At 38.5% G+C, this 21,386-nt stretch overlaps 1 protein-coding gene and 1 non-coding gene across 6 annotated transcripts in view; both read left to right on the top strand.

Annotated features, from left to right (window-relative positions):
• CFAP70 (cilia and flagella associated protein 70) overlaps positions 1-21,386 on the top strand; it is a 127,161-nt gene that overhangs the window by 44,750 nt on the left and 61,025 nt on the right. For 4 of the 5 annotated variants that reach the window (XM_032256343.1, XM_032256340.1, XM_032256339.1 and 1 more), the window contains 6 exons: positions 3,730-3,900; positions 4,486-4,566; positions 6,324-6,415; positions 17,374-17,434; positions 17,930-18,124; positions 19,897-20,028. In XM_032256343.1, the coding sequence (XP_032112234.1) occupies positions 3,730-3,900; positions 4,486-4,566; positions 6,324-6,415; positions 17,374-17,434; positions 17,930-18,124; positions 19,897-20,028 (732 nt within the window). The remainder of the gene's footprint in view (positions 1-3,729; positions 3,901-4,485; positions 4,567-6,323; positions 6,416-17,373; positions 17,435-17,929; positions 18,125-19,896; positions 20,029-21,386) is intronic. The other variant, XM_032256341.1, reaches the window with a different exon arrangement.
• Positions 14,739-14,842, top strand: LOC116535464. Its single transcript, XR_004262212.1, has one exon. It is a non-coding gene; the product is annotated as a small nucleolar RNA U13 (small nucleolar RNA).

Below are 21,386 nucleotides of genomic sequence, written 5' to 3'. Positions count from 1 at the left end.
GACATAGTGGTATGTTACAATGATTAAAGCATCAATTCATTAGGAAGACAGGACAATTGTAAGTGTATACGCAACTAACAATACAACACAATCACCTCATAATACTTGAAGCAAAACCCAACAGAATTGAAAGCAGAAATAGTCAATTTGGCAATAATATTTAGAAATTTCAGTATTCTACTCTCAATACTTGAAAAGACAACTATATAGAAAATCTGGCCAGGCACAGTGGCTCAAGCCTGTAATCCCAGGACTTTGGAAAGCTGAAATGGGTAGATTGCTTGAGCTCAGAAGTTGGAGACCAGCCAGGCAAAATGGCAAACCCCCATCTTTACAAAAAAATACAAAAATTAGTTGAGTGTGTTTGTATATGCCTGTAGTTCCACTGCTTGGGAGGCTGAGGTGAGTGGATCACTTGAGCCCAGCAAGTGGTCAAGGCTGCAGTGAGCCATGATCATGCTACTGCACTCCAGCTTGGGTGACAAGAGTGAGACCCTGTCTCAAAAAAACGAAAACAAGAATATCTATGGTAAATAAAAACTTACCATACAATCCAACAAATCACTTCCAGGAATTTCTAAGAGAAAAGAAAACCTGCATTCACACGAAGACATATATGTGAATGGGGTTTTTTGTTGTTGTTGTTTTTGTTTCGTTTTGTTTTTGAGATGGAGTCTTACACTGTTGCCAGGCTGGAGTGCAGTGGCGTGATCTCAGCTCACTGAAACCTTCTCCTCCTGGGTTCAAGCAATTCCCCTGCCTCAGCCTCCTGAGTAACTGGGACTACAGGCACATGCCACCACGCCTGGCTAATTTTTTTTTTTTTTAATTTTAGTAGAGAGATGGGGTTTCACCATGCTGGCCAGGATGGTCTTGATCTCCTGACCTCATGATCTGCCTGCTTTGGCCTCCCAAAGTACTGGGATTACAGGCGTGAACCACCATGCCCGGCCATATGTAAATGTTTATTGCAGAATTATTTATAATAGCCAAAAGCTCACAATAATCCAAATGTCTACAGATAAACAAAATGTGGTATATCTAAACAAGGGAATACTGTTTTGCAGTGAAAAGGAATGAACTACTAATGGTGTCAAATCCTCAAATCACTGAATTGTGTACTTTAAATGGGTAACTTATATAAATGTGAGTATTGATAAAGTGGGTTTTGTTTTGTGTTGAGATGGGGTCTCTGTCACCAGGCTAGAGTGCAGTGGTACTATCAGTAGTAGTTCAAGTACTGCAGCCTTGAACTACGGGGCTCAAGTGGTCCTCTACCTTAGCCTCCTGAGTAACTGGGACTGTAGGCATATGCTTCCACATCCACCTAATTAAATTTTTTTTTTTTTTTTTTAAAGACAGAGGCTCATTGTGTTTCCCAGGCTGGTGTCGAACTCCTGGGGTCAAGTGATCCTCCTGCCTTGACCTTCCAAAGTACTGGGATTACAGGTGTGAGCCACTGTGCCCAGCCTGTTTTCTAAAAAAGTAGTAAATTTGGATCAGGTGCGGTGTCTCATACCTGTAGCCCCAGCACTTTGGGAGACTGAGGTGGGCAGACCATTGAGGCCAGGAGTTTGAAACAAACAAGGGCAACATGGTGAGACCTCATCTCTACAAAAAATACAAAAATTAGCTGGGGTGGTGGTGTGTGCCTATAGTCCCAGCTACTCAGGAGGCTGAGGTGGGCTGATGGCTTGAGCCCAGAAGGCAGAGGTTGCAGTGAACTGTGATTGTGCCACTGCACTCCAGTCTAGGTGACAGAGTGAGACTCTGTCTCAAATAAATAAATAACTAAAATAATAAGTAAAAAAGTAATGAACCAACTGATACATGCTATAGCATGGATGAACCTCAAAAACATGCTAAGTGAAAGAAGGCAGATGGAAAAGACTGTATTTTATGATACCACTTACAAGAAATGCTCTTATTATAGAACATACTCCAGAGATGTTAAAATTTGAGAAAGCTTATGTCTTTGAATCAATGAAATATAGTATTTATCACAGAGGTGGTAGGATTGTGAGTGATTTTTAATATTTACAATTAACATTGTTGGATTGTTTTCAAACAGCTTTATTGAGGTAAAATTGATAAATAAACTGCATATATTTAAATTGTACAATTTTAAAATTTTGACATATCTGTACATCTGTGAAACTATCACCACAATCAAGATAGCGAACTTACACGCATTAGCTCCCAAAGTTTTTGTGTCTTCTATTATTCCTTTGCCTACTTTTGTCCACCCCTTCCCTCTCACCTGGCCTCCTTTGGTCTGGTTCTTTTCATTCAACATAAATTATTTTGAGAATCATCCATGTTGTCTAATTAAAAAATTGTTTATTTAAAAAGAGAATTTTTGGGAAAAAATTGTTATACAATCCTTTTCTAGTGATTTATCTATAGTTTGAATTTTTCCATACAAAGGTTTTGCTTTGAACTTTTTAAACTTGCCTTATCCTTCCAATTATAACTGCTAGGTCATGGTAACTAAATAGATACTATTTCTTATATAGAAGTGAATTCAACCTCTTAATGTTAATTTAATTTTTTTTTTTTTTTTGAGACAGAGTTTCGCTCTTGTTACCCAGGCTGGAGTGCAATGGCGCGATCTCGGCTCACCGCAACCTCCGCCTCCTGGGTTCAGGCAATTCTCCTGCCTCAGCCTCCTGAGTAGCTGGGATTACAGGCACGCACCACCATGCCCAGCTAATTTTTTGTATTTTTAGTAGAGACGGGGTTTCACCATGTTGACCAGGATGGTCTCGATCTCTTGACCTCGTGATCCACCCGCCTCGGCCTCCCAAAGTGCTGGGATTACAGGCGTGAGCCACCGCGCCCGGCCTAATTTTTTTTTTTTTTTAATGGAGTCTCGCTCTGTCACCCAGGCTGCAGTATGCCATCTCAGGTCTCTGCAATCTCTGCCTCCCAGGTTCAAGTGATTCTCCTGCCTCAGCCTTCCCAGTAGTTGGGATTACAGGCATGTGCCACCACATCCGGCTAATTTTTGTATTTTTAGTAGAGACGGGGTATCACCATGTTGGCCAGGCTAGTCTCAAACTTCTGATCTCAAGTGATCCGTCTGCCTCGGTCTCCTAAAGTGCTGGGATTACAGATGTGAGCCACTGCACCCAGTCTTTTTTTTTTTTTTTTTTGACAGGGTCTTGTTCTGTAGCCCAGGCTGGAATGTAGTGATACAGTTAGTCATGGTTCACTGCAGCCTTGACTGCTTGGGCTCAAGTGATTCTCCCACCTCAGTCTCCCCATTAGCTAGGACTACAGGCATGTGCCACCAGACTTCGCTGATTTTTTTGTTTGTTTTTATAGAGATGAGGTCTCACTATTTTGCCTAAGCTGGTCTCGAACTACTGAGCTCACGTAGTCCTCCTGCCAAAGTGCCTGGATTACAGGTGTGAGCCACCATGTCCAGCCTAATTTGAAATTCTTTGTCAAAGATTAAAAGCATTCTGATTATAAGAGTTATGAGACACCAGAATCAAGCCAGGTTGTAAGGTCTCCTCTAAATCCTTTAAATGATATAGTAGGCAACTAACTTTCTGTGGTGATTTTATCTATTCTAAACGGAGGGAAATACAATGAATTTTTTCAGGTTCCTTCTCTCTCTCTGATGTTAAATGCTGAAATTGTTTGGAAAACTAAATGATAAAAAAAAATAACGGCTTTCTTTCAAGTTTGTCTCATGTATTGCTTTTGTTTTTTGTTTTTCAGACCAAGTGTTTATTCAGCTTGTTCCGGGATATTGGCCATCATTTGATTCATAATAATAAAATAGGAGGAATTAATTCTGTACTGCCCAAAGCAGCTGTTTCTAAGACTCTGAAAGAAGATAAACCTGTGAAAGAAAAAGATATAGATGGAAGGCCTAGGCCTGGAGATATGGTATGTTGTTGAAAAGGTGATGATTTTGCCTGTTAGTTTACATTCCAGAGGCTTCACTGATTTCTCAATTGGTGACTTGTATCAATGTTAGTTTGCATTTTTAAAAAATTTTACTTTAGGTTCTGGGATACATATGCAGAATGTATATTTGTAGGATACATTTGCAGAATGTAGGTTTGTTACATAGGTATATATGTGCTATGGTGGTTTGCTGCACCTGTCAACCTGTCATCTAGATTTTAAGCCCTGCATACATTAGATATTTGTCCTAATGCTTTCCATCCCCTTGCCTCTCACCCCCAACAGACCCTGGTATGTGATGTTCCCCTCCCTGTGTCCATGTGTTTTCATTGTTCATTTGCCACTTAAGAATGAGAACATGCAGTGTTTGGTTTTCTGTTCCTGTGTTAGTTTGCTGAGAATGATAGTTTCCAGCTTCATCCATGTCCCTGCAAAAGACATGAACTCATTATTTTTTATGACTGCAGTTAGTTTGCATTTTGTTGCAATGTAGAGATCATTGTTCTTATCACTATGAAGACCGTGTAGGAATTCAGTTTTTGAGGTGTGTTCATTTTCTTTCAGCAGGCACCTAGTATAAAATCTCAGAGCTCAGATACTCCTTTGGAAGGTGAACCCCCTCTAAGTCACAATCCTGAAGGACAGGTAACTATGCATAAAGTTTGGAAAATTAAGATTAAGTTAACCAGACCTGTATTAAGCAAGTATTTTCATTGGAAAATGCTCAGGGCAGGATGTTAGTTATCATCCCGTATTTGTCCATGACCAATTTATTACTTTGGGCAAATTTTTTTGTCTTGTTGAAACTGTAAAATAAACTGATACCGGGTTAATTATAAGGTCCTTTCCAGCCGGGCGCGGTGGCTCATGCCTATAATCCCAACACTTTGGGAGGCCAAGGAGGGTGGATCACGAGGTCAAGAGATCGAGACCATCCTGGTCAACAAGGTGAAACCCCGTCTCTACTAAAAATACAAAAGTTAGCTGGGCATGGTGGCTCATGCCTGTAGTCCCAGCTACTCGGGAGGCTGAGGCAGGAGAATTGCTTGAACCCAGGAGGTGGAGGTTGCAGTGAGCTGAGATTGCGTCATTGCACTCCAGCCTGGGTAATTAGAGTGAAACTCCGTCTCAAAAAAAAAAAAAAAAAAAAAAAAAGGTCCTTTCCAGCATTAAAATTTTATGTATTTTATTAATTCTACTATGTTAAACATTATAAGGGATGCAAAGATGTATCATCTGCAGCATTTATTCATCTGCCTTCAGAAAACTCAGCATCTGGCAGGAGAAACAGACAAGTACATAACTAACCATAGTATAAAATTTTGATGAGTGCTGTAATGGAGGTACCAGTAAAAGTTCTGTATGGGCTCTGAGGAGACAAAAGATTAGGATGGGGCAGTCTAAGGGAAGGTTTCATGAAGAAGGTGATATCCATACTAAGTAATGAAAGATGAAGAGACCTGTTTGCCAGATGAAGATGGAGGGAGAGGCATTTCAGAGCTAGGGAACAACTTGAGAGAGAACAGCACAGAGAATATGCAAGAGCAGCATTTATAGTGTGTCAATTCATTACAGTGTATGATATACAGAGTAGTTAAAGGAGAGATTTTATAAAGAGGTAGGAAAGACGAGAGAGGCTGAATCAGGTAATGGAAAGACTTGAAAGGCTTCTTTAAAAGTTTGGACTTTATTGCGTAGCTGATGAGGGATTCTGGAACCTCTTCTTTGAGATTCACATCAAAGGTTTTAAAGTCACATAGAAATAAGACCTCATGTGTGTTTCAGGAATTCTTGCAAGGGTGTAAAAAAAAAGAGACTGAAGGTAGGGTAGGACTGCAGGCTTTTCTTATAGTATAGATGAGCGTTGATGACAGTTTTATTTAGGACAGAGGTTGTAGTAAAGAAAGTCAGAAACATGCAGAGGCAAGGAGTTAGCAATTGGGAAGCTTTGGGAGTACTGATGAAGAAAAGTTAAGAGATAACTCAAGTTGCAAGCCTCACTTTTGGGAAGGATGGCAACACCACTAAGAGAAAAGTCAAAAGAGAGATTGACATTGGGGAAATAATAAATTCAAGTTTGGACATGTTGTATTTAGGATACTGGCAAAAATCTGGGTAGATTTGTCTAGCAGTTGGAGTTGGTAGCTTGTAGTGAGGAGACTGTGAGTGGAAATATAAGAAGGAAGAGAATATTTCTGCAGGACCCACCTGAAAGAAGGTTGCTGGAAGAAAGAACAGCATTCACTTAAAACAGTTCCTGGGAAAGTATTGTGAAGTCCTGTTTATGTAGTTATATATGGAGTTTTCTCACTTATTATGTTGTGAGCATCATCTTATGTTAGTAAATTTTTCATAAATATTTTTTTCTGGAAATAATTAATAAAAAAACAATGCCTTTACAGCAATACATAGAAGCAAGGACATACATTGTGTTAGAAATTCAGCTGGACAAAGCCTTGGTTCCAAAGCGAATGCCAGAGGAGCTAGCCAGAAGGTATGTAGCTATGGTGGTTATACTAGTTTTATACAATTTGGGTGTAAATAAGAGGAAGTCAGAGTGTTCCCACGATTGTAATTTCCCTTGGGCTAAGCAGGAGTTATCTGGTTTTGTTCTAGATGAAGTTTTTTGTTGTTGTTATTGTTGTTACCTTATCACGAAAGCATTGCATACTCATTATAAAAATGTTTAGGGCTTTTCCTCCCCGACTGTCTAAGGATAGGCTGCCATCATGAACGACACAGTAACTATCCGCACTAGAAAGTTCATGACCAACCGACTACTTCAGAGGAAACAAATGGTCATTGATGTCCTTCACCGCGGGAAGGCAACAGTGCCTAAGACATAAATTCGGGAAAACCTAGCCAAAATGTACAAGACCACACTGGATGTCATCTTTGGATTCAGAACTCATTTTGGTGGTGGCAAGACAACTAGCTTTGGCATGATTTATGATTCTCTGGATTATGTAAAGAAAAATGAACCCAAGCATAGACTTGCAAGACATGGCCAGTATGAGAAGAAAAAGACCTCAAGAAAGCAATGAAAGGAACACAAGAACAGAATGAAGAAAGTCAGGGGGACTGCAAAGGCCAATGTTGGCGCTGGCAAAAAGTGAGCTGGAGACTGGATCACAGCCGAAGGAGTAAAGGTGCTGCAATGATGTTATCTATGGCCGTTGTGGATTTTTCACGAGAAGCTTAATAAACTAAAAACTTTCATATGAAAAAAAAATTTTTTTTAGGAAGCTGGGTGCGGAGGTTCACGCCTATAATTCTCGCACTTTGGGAGGCCAAGGCAGGGGGATGCCCTGAGCTCAGGAGTTCAAAACCAGCCTAGGCAACATGGTGAAACCCCGTCTCTACTAAAATACAAAAAATTAGCCAGGCGTGACAGCATGCGCCTGTAATCCCAGTTACTCAGAAGGCTGAAGCAAGAGAATTGCTTGAACCCAGAGGCGGAGGTTGCAGTGAGCTGAGATTGCAGCACTGCACTCCAGCCTGGAAAATGGAGCAAGAGTCTGAATCTAAAAAAAAAAAAAAAAAAAAAGATTTAGGAAATAGGGATGAACAAGAAAGTATATAAAAATACCCAAGCCAGGTGTGGTAGCTCATTCATGTAATCCCAGCACTTTGGGAGGCTGAGGCAAGAGGATCACTTGAGCCCAGGAGTTTGAGACCAGCTTGGGCAACATGGTGAGACCCCTATCTCTATAAAGAATTTTAAGAATTAAGTTAAAATTAAAAATAATTAAAAAATAAAAGCATCCAGATCTCTATTCACCTAATGATAACCTTGGTATTGTTATCCTTCTGGAGTTATTTTAAAGCCCCCCCCCGTATTACACATACACACATAAACACACTCATGTTACATATACATATCTGTAATTTTTAAAAACTGTCTATATTGTAACATAGTGCTTTGCTTGTGGGTTACTAGGAAATTGTGCATTCATTTGGGTTATTCAACTTCTTGGCATACAGTTGATCATCGTATTCTCTAATACTCATTTTTATCTCTGTAAAATTGATAGTAACGTTTCCACTTTCATTTCTGATTTTAGTAAGTTGTCTTCTCTCTTTTCTTAGTCAATCTTGCTAAAGATTTGTCAATCTTGTTGATCTTTTCGGAAACCAGCTTTTAAATCTTATTGATTTTCTCTATTATTTTTTCATTCTCTAATTTGTTTCTACTCTCATCTTCATTCTCCCCTTTATTATGTCTTCTGCTAGCTTTGCGCATAGTGTGCACTCCTTTTGCTAGTTCTTTAAGGTATACAGTTTTGTTATTGATTTTGAGTTTTCTTCTTCTTTAATGTATGTGTTGAGAATTATGTATTTCCCTCTGAATACTGCTTTCACTGCATTTCGTAAGTTTTTATTTGGTTTTTGTTTTCATTTGTCTAAAGGTTTTTAAAAATTTTCCCTTGTGATTTCTTCTTTGACCCATTGGTTGAGTGTGTTTCTTAATTTTCTTATTTCAGTTATTTAATATTCTTATTTTCTTAATTTTCAGTCTTCTTTCCATTACTGAGTTTTAGTTTTATTTCACAATGATCAAAAAATATGCTTCATATGATTTCAATCTTTTTTTTTTTTTTTTGAGACGGAGTTTTGCTCTTGTTGCCCAGGCTGGAGTGCAATGGTGTGATCTTGGCTCACTGCAACCTCCACCTCTCAGGTTCAAGCAATTCTCCTGCCTCAGCCTCCCAAGTAGTTGGATTATAGGCATGCACCACCATGCCTGGCTAATTTTGTATTTTTAGTAGAGATGGGGTTTCTCCATGTTGGTCAGGCTGTTAAACTCTTGACCTCAGGTGATCCACCCGCCTCGGCCTTCCAAAGTGCTGGGATAACAGGCGTGAGCCACCATACCCAGCCATGATTTCAATCTTTTAAAATTTATTTATATTTATTTTGTGGCCTGACATATGGCCTGTCCTGCAGAATGGTCTATGTGCACTTGAGAAGAACGTGTAATCTGTTGTTATTGGGTAGAATGTTCTATGTATGTCTTTTGGGTCTAATTGGTTTATAGGGTTGTTCAAATCCTTTCTTTTCTTTCTTTTTTTTGAGATGGATTCTTTCTCTGTTGCCCAGGCTGGAGTACAGTGGCATGATCTTGGCTCACTGCAATCTCTGCCTCCTGGGTCCAAGCAATTCTGCCTCAGCCTCCCAAGTAGCTGGGACTATAGGAGCACATTGCCATACCTGGTTAATTTTTTTTGTTTTGTATTTTCATAGAGATGGGGTTTCACTGTGTTGCCGAGGCCGTTCTTGAACTCCTGAGCTCAGGCAATCCACCCACCTTGGCCTCCCAAAGTGCTAGGGTTACAGGTGTGAACCACCATGCCTAAGCTAAATCCTTTATTTCTTTATTAATCTCCTGTCTGGTTGTTTTATCTATTATTGAAAATAGAGTATTGAAGTCTCTGTTATTGTAGGACTATCAATTTCTCCCTTCAATTCTGTCAGTTTTGCTTTATAAATTTTGGGTTTCTGTTGTATATGTTTATAAATGTATTTTATTGCTGTATTGAAACTTTTATCAATATTTAATGTTCTTATTTGTCTCTTGTAACTTCTTTTTATTTGAAGTTTATTTTGTCTGACAATACTATAGCCATCTCAGCTCTTTGGTTACTATTTGTATGGAATATCTCATTTTATCCTAACTTTGACTTCCTTCTGTTCTTATATCTAAAGGGAGTATCTTGTAGACAGCAGATAGATTCTGTGTGAGTTTTTCTAATGTAATCTGCCAATCTCTGCTTTTTAATAGGAAAGTTTAATCCATTTACATTTAATGTGACTACTGATACAGAAGGATTTACTTCTGCCATTTATCTGTTCATTGTCTGCATGTCTTACATATATATATTTTGTTCTTCACTTCCTTTGTTACTGCCTTTTTATATTTAGTTGAGTTTTTGTAGTATACCATTTGTATTTCCCTTTTTTTTTCCTTTTCTGTATATTTTTTAGTCGTTGTCTTAGTGGTTAACTTGGAGACAACAATTAACATCTTAAACCTGTAATGTCTTAGTTTGAATACAAACTTAATTTCAGTACTATACATTCTATTCCTATGTATCTCCATCCTTCCCCTTTTATATTGTTATTGTCATAGGTTACAAATTCATCTATTGTGTGCCTATTAACATAGACATCATTATTTTATGCATTTGTCATCAAAAAAAAGAGACGAGAAAGAAGAGTTACAAGTCAAAAGTACAATAATACTGGCTTTTATATTTACCTTTACTAGTGTTCTTTATTTCTTCATCTGGCTTCAAGTTACTGATTAGTGTCCTGTCATTTCAGCCTGAAGGACGATAGTATGTCTTAGCGTGGATATCTGAGTTTTTCCTGCTTGGAGTTTATTAAGTTTCTTGGATGTGTTGATTCATATCTTTTATCAGATTTGGGAAGTTTTGGGCCATTATTTATTCAAAATCTTTTCTTCTCCCTTTTTTCTCTGGAAACTTCTTCTTCCAGAACTTCCATAATGTGTAAGCTGGCCAGCTTGATGGCATCCTATAGGTCTTAGATTCCGTTCACTTTTCTTTACCCTTTTTCTTTCTGTTCCTCAGATTGAATTATTTCAATTGCTCTGTCTTCAGGTTTACTGATTTTTTCTTCTGCCTGATCAAATCTGCTGTTGAACCCTTTAGTGAATTTTTTATTCCAAATATTGTATTTTTCAGCTCCAGACTTCTTGTTTTTTTTAAAAAAAATAATTTCTATCTCTACTGATACTGTAATTTTATTCATACATTGCTTTTCTTGTTTCTGATACTCTAATTTTGTTCATACATTGCTTTTCTTGTTTCTCTTCATTTTGTCCATGGCTTCCTTTAGCTTTTTGAGTGTGTATAGGACAGTTGATTTAATGTATTTGTGTAGTAAGTTTGATGCCTGGGCTTCTGTAGGAAGAGTTTCTATATTTTTTTCTTTGAAAGAGTGATACTTTAATCAGGCCAGGCGCAGTGGCTCACACTTGTAATCCCAGCACTTCGGAAGGCCAAGGTGGGAGGATCATAAGGTCTGGAGTTCGAGGTCAGCTGGCCAATATGGTGAAACCCCATCTCTACTAATAATACAAAAATTATCAGGACGTGGTGGCACGTGCCCGTAGTCCTGGCTACTTGGGAGGCTGAGGCAGGAGAATTGCTTGAACCTGGGAGGTGGAGGTTGCAGTGAGCCAAGATTGTGCCATTGCACTCCAGCCTGGCGACGGAGTGAGACTCTGTCTCAAAAAAAAAAAAAAAAAAAAAAAGAAGGAGTCATACTTTAATTTATTTGTACTATTTGTATTTTATCATTATTGAAAACTGGACATGTGGATACTGTCATGTAGGAATTTTGGAAATCAAACTTTTCTCTACGTTTGCTGTTTTTGATTGTTGAAGGTGTAACTTGTGATCAGCCAGTGTTTTGACAGATTTCCTTGAATCCCAAGATCTAAATACAAACAAAAACAAAACAAAAAATCTTTTCTGCCAATCTTTGCAGATGGCTCTGTGCTGAGGCATTCTTTTAACACTTAAGCAGGCCATTTATACTTCTGTCTCAGCCTTTACTTCCTGCTTATATTGAACCTATAGATCAGTCAGTGGTGAAAGCATAGGGTCTTCTCTGGCCAACTTTAAGCATACATCCTGTCCTGGGCATACATGTGGCTTTCTGAATTCCCCAGTACACGCAAGTACTTTTGAATGCTCTAATTTCCCAAAGAAACTCTCCAGCTTTTCCTCTCAGGCTTTAGGTGGTCTATTGTATGTCTGAACCATAATGCTTTGCCCTAAACAGTTCTGGGGTTTTGATAACCTTACAGCGTTTTTGAATAATGCTTTTCCACCTTGTGTAGTTTTCAGTGCTTTTCCATACTTAGGAGAAATGGAGACGAGTGCCTTGCACAAGTCTTTCAGGCAGTCCTAGACAGGTTAGAACAAACACAATAATTTGAGAATAAAGTCTGCTCTGCTTCCTGCAGAATCAGGGATCAGTGTGCCACACTGGAAATCCAGGCTGCCACCTTCAAGACTGCTGCTGAACTGGGTATGGCGTGGGGCAAGAGCAAGCAAAAATGCCACAAAGCTTTCCTGCTGATTTAGAATTGCCTTTTCTGGATTCAGCATTCTCTTGGTTACTGTAAACCTTTTCTTCCCAACCTTCTAACAAGTTGGTTCTGACAGTTTCAGTTTCTGGTGTTTTTTTTTTTTTTTAAGTTTCTCTGGAGGGTTAGGAGTTTAGAGTTACCTGCTCTGTCATTTTGCTGACATCTAGACTTTACCTCTTGATCTGAGGAGCATTATACTCAAAGAAAGATGAAAGGAAATAGCAGCTTCTACCTTGGAGACTCTTTATTACGTGTAAATTTAAGACTTTAGATAAATATCCCCAAATTGCCTTCCAAAAAGTTTACAATTTTATAAGTGATATGTAAGACTACTGTTTCTTCACATATTCACCAACACAATACTAATTTGGTTTTTGCTATTTTGATGGGGAGAAAAATTTCTCAATTTTAATTTTAATCTACATTGTAAATTGTGTAGTGAAACATGTTTGAACATATTTATTAATAATTTGGAAGTTCCTTTTGAGAATTACCTGCTCATAATGGCACATTCATCTTTTATACCTGAGAGTTCTTGAGTTTTTAAAAAACTTTGCACTTAGTCCTTTTCCAAAAATAATTTGATAATGTTTACCGTAAATGACATATACAAAATAAAAGTGATAATCTAGAAATAGTCAAAAGCTCAAAACCATGGAAAAGGAAGACAGCATTAAATAGAGCTCTCATGAATAAGCATCAAATCTGAGCTATCCAACAAAAAGGGAAGCCTTCTAAGTTATATAATTTTAATCATAAAGGAAGAAGTACATGAGTCACAAAAAGAGACCACATTTATTTCTGGCATTAAATTCTAAAACAGATTTTTCATTTGGGCTCTTACATAGAATAATACAGAGTGACGGTGTAGTGGTATTCTTAATGATAGTTTTACAACAAATGCAGAAGCAATTTTTTTTTTTTTTTTTTTTTTTAGCCAGAGTCTCACTCTGTCACCCAGGCTGGAGTGCAGTGGTAACGATCTCAGCTCACTGCATCCTCCACCTCCCAGGTTCAAGCAATTCTCCTGCCTCAGCCTCTTGAGTAGCTGGGAACACAGGCATGCACCACCATGCCCAGCTAAGTTTTGTATTTTTTTTTTGTTAGTAGAGATGGCCATGTTGGCCATGCTGGTCTCAAACTCCTAACCTTGTGATCCGCCCACCTCAGCCTCCCAAAGTGCTGGGATTACAGGCGTGAGCTACCATAGCCGGACGCAGAAGCAATTTTTATGACTTTTTATGTCTGAAACTTTTTATACATTTATAGTTCATAAAGTACTCTATATAGTACTTTAAAAACTGGTTTATCAATGTTTAAATATTCTTGGACTTTTTAAATGAGAAACAGTTATTAGCAATCAATTTTTTCTTTGGCTGCAGGGAATTGGAGGCATTTCTTCTCCAAACTGGCCCAAATGATAATATTATAGGGCAAAAGCTAATTAGAATGGCAACAATAGAAAGTTGTACTTAGGCTGGGCATGGTGGCTCACACCTGTAATCCCAGCACTTTGGGAGGCTGAGGCAGGAGGATTGCTTGACCTCAGAGGTTTGAGAGCAGCCTGGGCAACATAGCAAGACCTCGTCTCTATTAAAAATAAAAAAATTAGTTGGGTGTGGTAGCGCACACCTGTAGTCTGAGCTACCTGGGGGTGGGGGTGGGGAGCTGAGGCAAGAGGATTGCTTGAGCCTGGAGATCCAGGCTGCAGTGAACTGTGATTGTGGCACTGTACTCCAGTCTGGGCAACAGAGCAAGACCCTGTTTAAAAAAATAAAAAATAAAGAAAGAAGAAAGAAAATTGTACTCAATACTCCTAAAAGATTATTTGCCTTTGATTGTAGGATGATACTAAATCTATGTCACTGTATAAGAATATACCTAAATTTAAAGTAGTCTTCAACATATGTAAAGAAGCTCAATTACTTCCATAATAAAATAAATGCAAATTAAAACTATGCTGAAGTACCTTGTTTTTTCATTGTTGAAGATCAAAAAGGCTTGATCATTTCTTGTCTTGTTGAGGATGTTTGGAAACAGGTTCCCTCATATAAACTGATGCGAATATAAATTGGTAAAACTCCAGTGGAGGGCAATTTGGTAATAGCTATCTAACTACAGATTCATGGATTTTTAACTCTTTGATCAGGTAATTCACTTCCAATAAATGATGTTATCAAGGTCATCAATGACCACCACATTATTAAATCCGGTGGTCTGTTCTTGGGGTCGTTTTGACCGTCATCAACATTTAACTACCCAATCCTCCTTGCGGAACTTTCTTCACTTGGTTGTGAGGACACTATACTCTCCTGGCTTTACTCCTCCCTCCCTGGCCTTCTTTATCTCTCCACATCTAAATGTTGGGGTCCCCCAGAACTCAGTGCTTGAACACCTTTTCTATCTATTCTTCCTTTGTTTCTGTCTAGTCTTGTGGCTTTAAATGTCATCTCTATGCTCTTGGCTCCCACATTTATATTTCAAGCTGAACCTCTCCTAACTGTAACATACTCTCTGGTCAGAGCCATAGTAGTCCCTCATCTGGTTTCCTTACATCTACCATTCCATCCTTCAATTTCTTCTTTTTTATTTTCTAATAATAGCTTTATTGAGATATTATTCACATACCATATACTTCTCTACTGCCAACACCTTTTCTTTCATTTTGTTCACCCATTTAAAGTATCCAATTCTAATCCCTTTGTAGTTCATAAGTGTAATAACTGGCTGTTCATGCTCATGCATGAGCTCTGCCTCCCTCAAGCCTTGTTATGACATCGTCATATTACCTGTCTGATGTGAACTTAGAAAAATAAAAATAAGGCTGGGTGTGGTGGCTCACGCCTGTAATCTCAGCACTTTGGGAGGCCGAGGCAGGCGGATCACCTGAGGTCAGGAGTTCAAGACCAGCCTGGCCAACATGGTGAAACCCTGTCTTTAAAAAAAAAAAATAAAATAAAAAATAAATAAATAAAAATAAAATATTGTATATAATTCGGTGACTTTTAGTATACTCACAGAATTGTGTAGCCATCCCATAATCAACTTTATAAATATTATAATTATCCCCAAAATTGAAATCCCATGTACATTAGCAGTCATTCTCCTTTTCCTCTCAACCATTGTGCCAACTCTTCCGCCTTGAACCCCCAAGCCTAAGCAGCCATTTATCTCCTTTTTTTTCCATAGATTTGCCAACTCTGGAATCATAGAACATGTGGTGACTGGCTTCTTTCATTTAATGTAATGTTGTTAAGGTTTAGTCATATTGCAGTATATATTGATACTTAATTTCCTTATTGCCAAATAACATTTCATTGTCAAAGCAGGAACGAGAGAGAGACAGCAGGGAGGGAGTTGGGGTAGGTACCACATACTTTAAAATGACCAGTTCTTGCAAGCGCTTAGTCACTATCATGAAGACAGCACCAAGCCATGAGGGATCCACCTCCATTATCCAAACACCTCCTACCAGGCCTCACCTCCAACGTTGGGAATTATAATTCAACATGAGATTTGGATGGGGACAAATATCCAAACTATGTCACCTGCTTCCTCACTTCCCTCAGGTCCTTACTCAAATGTTGTCATCTCAGCAAGGCCTTCCTGGTGAAATATGTTCCTGCATTCCACCACCCTCAATCCTTAACAGAGCCTGTCTGCCTTCTTGCATTATTTTTCTCCATGGGACATATTACTAGAATATTTATCTTGTTTATTTATCTCATTTGTTGTCTTTCTTTGCTCACTAGAATGTAAGCTCTATAAGGGTAGAAGTTTTTGTCTATTTTCTTTAATGCTCTATTCCCAAACCTAGAAAACTACCTGATGGACAATAAGCACTCAGTATCTATTTTTTTTGTTTGTTTGTTTTTGGGAGACAGAGTCTTGCTCTGTGACCTAGGCAACTATCTTGGCTCACTGCAACCTCCACCTCCTGTGTTCATGCAATTCTCATGCCTCAGCCTCCTTGAACTACAGGTGCGCACCACTGCACCCAGCTAATTTTTGTATTTTAATAGATACAGGATTTCACTATGTTGCCCAGGCTGGTTTGGAACTCCTAATCTGAGGCAGCCTCAGCCTCAGCCTCCCAAAGTGCTAGGATTACAGGAATGAGCTACCATGCCCAGCCTCTCAGTATCTATTTTGAATGAATAAATAACATTGCCTCTGGAGAGGAAACTAGGAGGCTGGGCAATAAAGTTGAAATGAAATATTTTGCTATACAGTTTCATACCTTCTAAATTTTGAATAATATACATAGATTACCTATTTAAATAAATAGAGTTAAAATTAGTAATTGTGAACAGAGTTATCATTACATAGAACCTAGGAAGAAAAATAGATTTTGTGAGTGTGATTGTGAACTTCAAGGTAGTGCAATATATTTAGCAAGTACCTAAACTAAAAGGGATCTATAACTTAATTCCTTCTAGGTTCTTGTAAGGGCTTCTGAAAATAGAAGGTAGAGGTTTTAGCATAAGTAGTTTAAGAGTGACAAAATGTGTTTTTTTACTCACTTTAAGGTTTGATAACATTATTGTAATTTAATGCAGTCCTACAAATTATGCCAAGAATACACTTTTATTGTAGCTGGGGAGGAAAAAAGAGTTTTTGCTTGCCTTTCACCTGGATTTCCAAATCATTCTATTTTTAGAGATGTTATAAAGTGCCTCTAAAATGATGACAACCATTTATTTCAAAAACCCAATCAGTGGGCTGGGTGAGGTGGCTCATACCTATAATCCCAGCACTTTGGGAGGCCAACATGGGTGGATCACTTGAGGTCAGTTCAAGACCAGCCTGGCCAACATGGTGAAACCCTGTCTCTACTAAAAATACACAAATTAGCTGGGCATGGTGGCATGTGCTTGTAATCCCAGCTACTTGGGATGCTGAGGCAGGAGAATTGCTTGAAACTGGGAAGCGGAGGTTGTAGTGAGCTGAGATCATGCCACTGTGCTCCAGCCTGGCAACAGAGTGAGACTCCATGTAAAAAAACAAAACAAACAAAAAAAAAAACCCAGTCAAACAGCCCTTGTATACTACAGTTTAAAAAAATATGTAAGGATAAAGCCAGGGCTCAAATTAGCCAAAAATACAACTTAGATACTCCCTAAGTAGCTGCTTTCTGACTCCCTCCTGTATGGTCCATAGCCATATACTGTGCTGTGGTTCACATCTAGGGTTTTACATGAGAGAATAGCACAGTGCTCAAGTGTAGTAGGGGAACAGACCTTAGATATCCCCCACCCAGACACTTTGAGGGTAAGAAAATGTAAATCTGTAGATAAAAATTTTTTGCTTTTTATTCTTTTCTGATACAGGGTTAAAGAAATGATTCCTCCAAGGCCTCCTCTTATCCGTCGGACAGGAGGAGCTCAGAAGGCAAGTGCCAGAGCCAAGATGAAATGATAAGTAATACTATATTAAGTACATGCACTTGATTATTGCATGGACTCTTTAATATGTCCTCTAGAAGGGGTGAAAACTTGTTTGCAGCTTTACATATTTTCATTGCTGGTTCTATTTGTGATCAATGACATATAGTATACAATGTTTTATCTCTGGCTGGTGGTCTCTCAGCTGGGAAGAAAAGGGCATTTTACATTCAGAGTATTACTGGGTGTGGTGGCACGCACCTGTAGTCTCAACTACTAGGGAGGTTGAGGCAGGAGGGCAGCTTGAGGCCAGGAGTTCAAGGGGGAAGTAAGCTATGATCACACCACTGCACTCCAGCCTGGGCAACAGAGTCAGACCTAGTCTCTAAAACAAACAAACAAACAAAGTAGTATTGAACATAAACCAAATCTCAGTTTTAGACTTCCAATCCATGGTCTTGACCTCTTTGAGGCCTCCACCAGATGTTTTGTATTTTCTTAGGCAGTGAGTGACTACCACATACAGATCAAGAATATTTCTAGAGCCATTCTAGATGAATACTACAGAATGTTTGGAAAACAGGTGGCCACACTGGAGAGTGATATGGATAGTGAAACCTTGGAGGAGCAGAAGTGCCAGCTGAGCTATGAACTTAATTGCTCTGGAAAATACTTTGCTTTCAAAGAACAACTCAAGGTAAATCATTCACTTGTTTAATTATTCCACAGGTTTGTATGGAGCACCTTCTCCGTATACCCAGTTAACATTTTCTCCTCTGATTATGTTCAGCTATACTCCCACCTTTCTTGGTTGGGGCAAAGAGCTAAGTTCTCTATGATAGAGTGTCAGGAGAAGCTCCATTCCTGCAGTCTTGGAATAACTTATTACGTATATTCTGAATGAAAGCTTTTAAGAAACTAATTATTCACTTGAGGCTGGGCCAGATTTTGGACCAGATTTCATTGTCACTATAGGAGGCAGAAACTGTGGTACTGACTCCATAATTAATTCTCCTTGCCTCTCATTCAAATCTCTCTCTAAAAAAATTATTTTTAGATTTTAACTTGAAGATGAAACAGTTATCAGGAAGGAGGACTTAATCATTAGGACTAGAATAGCATGTCTTGAGTTAGGATACATTTATCTACTGGCATTACATTTCACTTTTTAAAATTCAGAACGTATAAACAAAAACAAAAAACTCCATTCCCAGGCATCGGAGAAATGAAAATTAAAAAAAAAAATAACTCCATATCTCTCCATAAGCTATAGAATCACTAAAGTTTGAGACATAGTTAATTTAATAATCATTTCTTGAATAATAACGGCTAACATTTATTACATGTTTGCTGTTTGCCAGGCAAATTTGCCAATGCTTCATCTTTTACTAATGTAATCCTTATAACAATCCTATAAAGTAGGTGTTCCTCATTTTATAGATGGGAAAATATAATATTAGTTGACTAAGGAATTTGTCCAAAGTCACAGAGATAGTAAAGATCAGTGTTGAGATTTAAATTCAGGCAGTCAGCTCTAGAACTCACATTCTTAACTGCTACACTACACTGCCTTTGTACACACATTTATTGTGTGTCCTGTACTGTAAACAGATATAAAGAAAGAACATGGAAGTCATAGAGCAAAAAAACAACAAATGTTCATGGAAGCAAGAGGGCATTTTCAGCAGGTGATGCAGTCATGTCTCAGTTTGAGTCTTGGTTCTACATTTACTAGTTAGGTGACCTTGAAATGTGACTTTACCTCTCTGTGCCTCAGTTTCTTTACTTAACACAGGGATAAGGTTAATATTACCACATAGGGTCATTATAAGAATTAAATAATACAATGTAAACCAGGCAATAATGTTACCCTAGTGGGGAAAAAAGAAGAAGCTGTCCTGACCAGAGCAACATGCTATGTTTATATTTGTGCAGCATTTTAAACTTCTGTACTTGTTATTTCTCTTTGGCTTCTCAATCATCTTCTGAAGTAAAATAATAATACCAGAACTACATATCCTCTTAACAAATGAGGAAGCTGAGGTACCAAAATGTAAAATAATTTATGAGGTTGTATAGTGGCAGCCTTAGAACCAGAATTTCATTCTCTGGACTCTCAGCCCAGGCCTTTCTTTCTCCCTTTGAGCTTTGAACCATATGGCCGCCATGAGAGACATAACGCCTAAACCTAATGCTCAAATTTTCTTCAGCTTTATGATTCTCTTCATATAGTATGAGCTCTGTGTTGCTTCAATTAGTGATGTTGGTGATATCAAGGAAAGAAGAAATCATCTAGAGTATGTTGACTGGGGGAAAATTGGAGCGCCTATAGTCAACCAGCCACCAAAGGAGAAACCGATCACCTTCTGAAACTTTGATCAGCCTTAGACCAGAAAGCCCTAGAGAGACCTGTGCTGTCAGCATGGTGCTGGACTGTGTTATCAGATGGGTGATCTGTGTGTTTTGCAGCATGCTGTGGTAAAGATTGTGAGAGAGAAATACTTAAAGACAACATCATTTGAAAGCCAGGAGGAACTGCAGACATTTATCAGTGAGCTCTATGTGTTCTTAGTAGATCAGATGCATGTAGCCCTAAACCAGGTAGGTATCAAGAACTGAGAGCACTTTCTTTTCTCTGTAGAGCATCAAGGTCTCCTATGAATGATTCCTTCCTTTGGTTATTCAACAAATATTTATTGAAGTGTCTGCTCTGTGCTAGGCACTGAAAACACATAGATGAGTAAGAAACTGCCTAAGCCTAATTAGTTTAAGACTAACTTTTGAAAGAACAAGGAGATATGCTTTTTCAATTTCCTAGAAAAATTAATTTCACAACTTTAAAAAATGTAATGGAATTGTCAAAAATAGATAAAATAGGCCAGGCGCAGTAGCTCAAGCTTGTAATCCCAGCACTTTGGGAAGCCAAAGTGGGTGGATCACAAGGTCAAGAGATCAAGGCCATTCTGGCCAATATGGTGAAACTCTGTCTCTACTAAAAATACAAAAAAATTAGCTGGGCATGGTGGTGTGTGCCTGTAGTCCCAGCTACCTGGAAGGCTGAGGCAGGAGAATTGCTTGAACCCGGGAGGCGGAGGTTGCAGTGAGCCGAGATCGCGCCAGTGCACTCCAGCCTGGCACCTGGCGACAGAGCGAGACTCTGTCTCAAAAAAAAAAAAAAAAAAAAAAAGATAGGTTGTGTAAATTGTGAAATGAAAATTATCATTCTATTCTGTGAACAGGTACAATTCTCCATTTTTTATTGAAGATCATAAAAGCAGAGACAAATTATGAGTTTTCAGATTTTATACCCAAATGGCAGTGACACTTCAAACACACCTTTTCTGTTTGACTAGTGGTCTGCTGTCCCACCCACTTTTTTGTTTATATTAATAAATCTTGCATCTTGCCTTCATTTGCTTATTTTTGTACACATTCAGGAGTAGTTTATTTGAAACCAGTGGCAAAGTCAAAGTCTTTTTGTCCCTCAGTAGTATCTAACCATCTGTGCCTCCTCAAATTATCTGTTTTATTTGCTTTCTCCTTCCTTGTTTTTATTCTCTACCATCATCACCCTTAGTTTCACTTTGTTCTGTCTTCCTGGAGGAGGAAGGACAGGAGTGTCCAGCATCAAAGGATTAGGAGAACAGTCCTGCCTTGGGCATGGATGATTTGATTTGAAAAGCAATTGAGAGTGGAGCATTAGAAAAATTTTTCCTCAATAGTGGTTGGGAGCAATACATTGAATTATTTTACACTGAGGTATAATATGATCAGGTTTGCATTTGCTAAAACACTCTGATAGCACTATGGAGGATGAGTTAGAGGTGACAAAACTGATGATGTTAGTTGATTATTGCATAATAAGGGGAAAAAGTTTAAGTTAAGTTTACGGTTCAGTGGGTAATTGATACCATTCAGTACTAAAAAGAAAAGAAAAACATTAATCAGGACATGGAATG

Source organism: Sapajus apella, unplaced genomic scaffold, assembly GCF_009761245.1.
Source record: "Sapajus apella isolate SASKATOON/1434 unplaced genomic scaffold, GSC_monkey_1.0 scaffold94, whole genome shotgun sequence".
Taxonomy (NCBI): Eukaryota; Metazoa; Chordata; class Mammalia; order Primates; family Cebidae; genus Sapajus; species Sapajus apella.
This window is presented reverse-complemented; position numbering and strand designations above follow the sequence as displayed.